The following is a 6,400-nucleotide window of genomic DNA, read 5'->3' on the forward strand; positions in this document are numbered from 1 at the left end:
CCAGTGTGAAAAGGCCTTTATTTTCATTATCGTGCGCACAAAAAGTAGTGAAAGCATCAATTCATCAATTCCTTAAAATTTTTATGCACTGTTAGTAGGATAGGCATTGAGGAGTGTTCATAGCTGATAAAATCATGGACAGAAGCTAACATTACACATCGTGGATAGAACATAACATGACACATAACAATTACATTGTAAACTCAATAAACAGTGAAAGAACAAGTTCCCCCCCCCAAAAAAAACATACCACATTATGTGCCCAAGAATCTTAGTTTCACCTTTTATGAAGAATAACTAATTTAAAGCTGGCCTACTACTAGTTTGTACATTTGCATTGGATCAATACAAGGTCTTTTATTTAAAAAATCTTGAAAAGAAAAGGTAGCATATAGTTAGGGCAGGTAAAATAAGTTAATTAACACTAGTAAATTTATGTTTCAAGTACAGATTAAGACTTCAAATTAACTCATCTACAATGAAAAAAAAAACACTGCAGAATAATTATAAACTCTTATACTTCTTAAGAAAATCACGCAAAAGTTTAGCATCCTCATCATCTGGTCCATAGAAAAGTTCCACTAATCGAAGAGCCCTCTTAGCCACCTTTACACTTTTTTTAGTATCTCTGCAAAAATTAGTAAAAGTAGATCAACAAGACACTCAGTAAAGCCATTTTATATTGTATATTGCCTCATGCAATTCTAGCCATTACAAAAATTACACACTAGATTCACATATCAGATGAAGAAATGGGGATAAAGATATTAAGTGAATAATTTTTGCTATATTGCATGTTGCTTTTAGCTTCAATAAAAGAAAAACAAACACATAGAATTACAGAAACAGAGTATATAAATGGTGCACAAAGTTGTATAACCCAATGAAATAAGACCTACATGTGTATATACAGTAGCACAAAATAAAATACTCACTTTGCTTCAAGCACACGGCTATAATTAGGTAAAGCACTACATAGCTCTATACTATTTGGGCCATGAATAACTTCAAGAGCCTCAATCCTTTTTTCATAATAAAAAGAAGCTTTACAATAATCTCCTATGATGAAAATTAAAGTTCGGTAACAATGCAAACTCATATACCTTGATCAACATAGTATGAAGCAATCAGCTTGCAAATATCACAAAGTGATTTATTATACTTATACAACACTTTGGCCAATTTTTCATAATTATTTTCGAGATCTCTTAGTGTAGAGCTTTCACGACAATTCTGCAACAGTTCCTGTCCTTGCTACATAATAAAGTTAAATCATAGTTTGTAATGAGCTAAATTAAAAATGCTTATTCAGCCTCTAATAAAATTGTGCAAACAAATACACAAGATAGGCAAGATCTGTAAGTAGATAGGGTTAATCTATTATAAGTATTTCACTTGTAAATCGATAGATTAGGCTTTTTGAGTAGTGATATGCTAGTGAGATGGGGGGGTCACAATTATTTTTCTTCTTTTCACTAATATCACATTTCACTAAATCAGGGTCTTTTAAAAACACAAAAATTTAAGAGGGCAATTAATACCCACACTTAAGCATGCATTTTTACTAAATTTATTTTAAGAGATGCATGACAACAATGATTCTTTTGTCTAACAAGCTCCAGATCAGCAGAAAAAATAATTTTAAATACTTTAGTCTGGGTAATTATCACAAGTAGAATGGCAGATACTGCAATTCAAAGTACCTTCAAACTTCTTCATTTGCAGGTAAGATCTATAAAACCTCATTAAGTACCTTAGGGTGGGTATTAATTGCATTCTTAAATTTTAGCGTTTTCAGGATGACCCTGATTTAGCAAAACGTAATTGGCCCACCTCTAGTGCTATACTATATCTAAACTGAGTTTGACCCAAGAAAAATTTTTTATAGGGATGTGGGATAAGGATGAAACTGTCACAGGTTCTTAGTTGCCCAATGGCATCATAGGATCTTAGGTCTTAGGTCTCTCAGCCCTTGGGAACCCTGAGAACTGGGTTCTCCCTATAAAGCGAATGGCATACCAAAATGACGTTTTATGACAATTTGTGCATCAAATTCCAAGCGGCTGGTATCAAACTCAGTTGGGATATAGTGTACATATGTTTATTGCAAAATAAATGTATTCATTGCATACAACCTTAATTACATGAAAACGATCTGTATTTCTTAATAGCAATTATTCAGGTGGCTATACTAGACCCCATTAGGTCTTCAAAATGCTTTCTAAGCTCCCCAAAAGGCCTCAAGAAGGTAGCATGGCAAAAAATGTATTTTCTCCATTGAACTCTTAATTAACTTGACGTCCAACATGGTGACCAATTTACAGTGTAGGTTGGATATACGGTACTAAAAAGTAATGAATAATATGGCACGCATATCCTCTATTCTGCATCTGATGTGCATTTGCAAGTTTGTATTGTCAGGATCACTGACAGAAGTTAATGCTGAGAAGTTAATGATGAGTGGTCTTTAGATTTTACAAAAGATATTTTACTCAAGAAGGAACAACAACTCAACTACAGCAACGAGACTTAAGTTGATCCAGTATCGATACAATTAATAAGTTGATTTTATTCATTTTCGTCACTGACAATAGCTTAATTTTCACAAAGCTCGCTTGTGCTCACATCATAATGTTTTTAACAGCATCAAACGAAAGAAGAGAATCAATAGTGAAACTCCCATTTAAAAGCTTAATACATTTCAAAAAGCCCATCCTATCCATTTATGAGCACAACACTTAATAGGCTGACACTATCTTGTGTACTTGTTTACACAAGTATATTATAACTATTATTAGGGACTGGTTTAATTAGCGTTTTAAAGTACAATCACTAAAAATGCTACAATTATATTATGTAATTAATACTCATCCTAAGGTACTATGATATACCAGCAGTATATTTTGGGATATGGGCAACTATACCACATAGCAAAAACTTTTTGGCCCAACAATTTCGCAAATCTGTCTGAAAAATTTAATTTGCATCTTAAATTTTTTTCAATTTTCTACTTTTTGACCAATGGCCATGTCAAGCCAATTTAAGCAATTCTGTGAATTTTATTTTGTTTTAAAAAGGAAATCCACCAAAATTTTAATATAGGCTAACTTATTTTTGTTAATAATCGCAATCCAATATTGAAAACTAATAACACTCAAAAATAAACATGAGATTAAAAATAAAATACACAATGATGCATCTACAAACATGTGATGTGTGATGACAATACATACATTGTAGACAAACCTCTAAAAGGCTCTTAACATCGGTCTGCTTTCTACAGTCAATGCATTCACTAGTTGTATCACTTTGAGGATCATCAGGTTCAGGTAACAGTCCTACTTTACAATGTGGACAAACCATGCCATACCATCCATACTCTTTCAGAAGCATTTCTCTTTTGGGGCTATAAAGTTTTAAAACCAACATCACAAATTTAAATTTTAACCAACTTTACTTTACACAAGGAACACATGAACAGTCAAAAAATGATGTCTTTTTCAATTCTTTTAACCTCTCTGTTCTTTTTATATGACCAATCTTAGGTCCTGCAAAAGCATTCAGTAAAATTTCAAAAATAAAATTATCAAAATTACCATACGACAAACACAGTTCATCTTCTTTTGTGAGTGAATCTGTATATGCTAATACTTGTATTCTATTTCCAATAAACCTGCATATAAAAAGGTAATAAAGCCACTTCATTGATAAAATTAAAAATGATAAAATTGGCTCCCATTTAATCATAGCATTCTCCTTTTATAGTCAAACAAATGATATTCCATATTAGGCGACCATTAATTTCAATGTAAAGTATGTGTCACAGGAGTAACATTGGCTTTGGTAAGTGTAACTCTTTGGTACTTTTTAATAAGAGATAAGACTGGGGCAAATTTTGGAAAATTTATAGAATTGTTTGTTAATAAGAACATTTGAATACAGCAGTAGCAAGGAATCGGGGAAGGGGGGTGCTAAGGGTGCGCGAAGCGCACCGTGATTTTGGCCACACCCACTTTTACGGCAGTAAAACGGCCTTTTCCTGCATTTTCGTCAATTACGGGTGGGGCCAAGATCATTTCAAGCATACTGCTATGTTACTGCATAGATACAGGTTGCTGGTACTTCTGATTGCTCCTTAAAGCACTGGAAACTGCTGAAATCATGATCAGAGGGCTAGATAACTTTGTTAAGAGGCTTGGTAGTGATGCAAGAGTCCAGGACTTCAGTAATTTTTTCTGAACCCAGCCCTGAGGGGGGTGCTCAAGCCCCCTCAGCCCCCCCCCCCCTAAATACGCCTCTGGCAGTAGGATTTTAAATGTAATAAGTAGATATGCCAAGGGGTGTGGTATGCACTGTACCTACTGATACACTTGCTCATCAATTACATATACTGTAGGTACATTCAACTTTACACATACATGCATGTATACATCTTTACACAGCAATGAAACCTATGCAATCCTATAGTTTTGGGCTGCTTAATGCTTCTGTTTACGCGGAAACAAATAAAACCATGATAAAAATTTGATAGAACTGCATAGAAACAAAACTGGTATTTAAAAGTGTATTGTTTTTAAAAGGATGCATTTTGCATTGCTGTGTAAAAGATCTAATGCATAAATCAACAAACATTGAGCTGTACACGTGTAGGGTTCTACCAGAGGCGTACCCAGGGGGGGGGGCTAAAAGGAGATTGAGCATCCCCCTCATGGCTGGGATCAGATAATTCTTTAAGCTCTGGTTTCTGATATCACTGCTATAGAATCGCTCAGCTATAACTTTACTTTTACACGAGTGATCTCCAGCACTACCTGCATTTGCTACTAGTGCAATAACAGGTTGAGTGTGTGGGCACTGCAAACACGATAAGTAAAGTTATAGCTGAGCAGTACTGTAAGTGTCTTAAGAAAGTTATTCAACATACATGTACTTGACAATCATTTCAGCCTCAATTTAAGCATTTTCCAGTGCTTTAAAGGGCAATAGGAAGCACCAGAAGCTTGAAATTATCGTGACTCCGCCTATTATTAATGAAAGATGGTGGAAAACAGTATTTTAGTACCGTAACAAGGGGTGTGGCCAAAATTGCGGCACGCTTTGCTGGCCATTAGCACCCTCCTCTTCCCATTCCTGGGTACGCCCCTACCCCTTGGGTTCTACATTTAATTAGAGTGATTTAAACAACAAACTACCATATCACCTAAAATTTTTGTGGCACAAAATTTTTGTGAAAAGCCTCAATTTGAATATTTGTGGGAAATGTAAATATGCAAATTCCCTTGACCATGCACGTCACATAATTTCATTAAAAAAAATTTTGTAGCTATTATATAATCGTAGAATTTATAAAAATTAGTACCACAAAAATTGTAAGTTACATGGTAATTCATTAATAACAATATAATTCCATGGTGTAAACATTCATTAGTAAGATAAATAAACTAAACATACTTTCTTAGCATGTTATGATCACATGAGTGATTAAACAATGATGCTGTTAAATAAAGAGCACAACCAAGCTTTGTTTCATCAACATTAGCCATTTCTGGTCCCATTTGTTGACAATTAGGAGGAAGAACATTAGTGTGAACTAAGAAATAGTTGTCTTTTATTTGCAGCATGTGACGTTTTATTAATTCTTGCAATGAAGTTGACTGTGATGGTGTAGTAATACAGTATAACTCAGTCAACATAACAGAATATTTTTCCATGAACTCCTATTTCAACAAAATAATGAGCAAAACTCTAATAAAAATACTTTATCATAATTTTTAAGCCCTTCTTCAGAAACATTAAGACCTAAAACAGCTTTGTAGCTAGCTAAAAATAAAATAAAATATTAGACACATAAAGGTCATATTGCTAACCACTAATGCTTGCGGTTGTACTTGTCAGCTTCTCAATGGCAGTATTCAGGTCAGTCCTTTTGCATTCATTTAATAAAACTATTGAAAAATGAATTGATGATATACATGTAATTAGAATCAACAGACCACTGCAAGTGGCCAGACATGAAAGTGGAAAAGATATGAATTTCATTAATTTTATATACGGTATCGGCCCACACGTTATAATTGGCTGGCATTGGCTGTCATTTTGGTTGGCAAGTTTGTTAAGGAAGTCAATGGAGGCATAAAAAAATGCCATACTTACCTGCTGTAGCTCCATCAATGGCTAAAAAGTGATTGTTATAAGAAAGAACAGCTGCTTGTAAGCTTCTCCCGTAAAGGATATTGTCAAATTTGCTCCAAAATTCTTAATACAGGTTTGTTTTTATGTCAGCCCGTTTGTTCTCCATTAAAAGTTGCGAAACAAAATGGCAGCCAGAATTTATTTCATCCTAAACCACGCCTCACAACCGTATAAATTTCTAATAATCTTCCTACACAAACAATTCTCA

General features: G+C 34.1%; 1 protein-coding gene across 1 annotated transcript in view; it reads right to left on the bottom strand.

Moving 5' to 3' along the window:
* Positions 1-332: 332 nt before the first annotated feature.
* Positions 333-6,400, bottom strand: part of LOC109583310 (uncharacterized) — an 8,106-nt gene continuing 2,038 nt past the window's right edge. The window contains exons 5-14 of the mRNA XM_019998596.1: positions 5,868-5,945; positions 5,759-5,820; positions 5,452-5,717; positions 3,597-3,673; positions 3,458-3,548; positions 3,247-3,406; positions 1,104-1,254; positions 936-1,059; positions 521-628; positions 333-473 (exon numbers count right to left, since the gene is read on the bottom strand). Coding sequence (XP_019854155.1) covers positions 470-473; positions 521-628; positions 936-1,059; positions 1,104-1,254; positions 3,247-3,406; positions 3,458-3,548; positions 3,597-3,673; positions 5,452-5,717; positions 5,759-5,820; positions 5,868-5,945 — 1,121 coding nt within the window. The 3' untranslated portion in view covers positions 333-469. The remainder of the gene's footprint in view (positions 474-520; positions 629-935; positions 1,060-1,103; positions 1,255-3,246; positions 3,407-3,457; positions 3,549-3,596; positions 3,674-5,451; positions 5,718-5,758; positions 5,821-5,867; positions 5,946-6,400) is intronic.

Source organism: Amphimedon queenslandica, unplaced genomic scaffold (assembly GCF_000090795.2).
Source record: "Amphimedon queenslandica unplaced genomic scaffold, v1.1 AMPQUscaffold_13312, whole genome shotgun sequence".
Lineage (NCBI taxonomy): Eukaryota > Metazoa > Porifera > Demospongiae > Haplosclerida > Niphatidae > Amphimedon > Amphimedon queenslandica.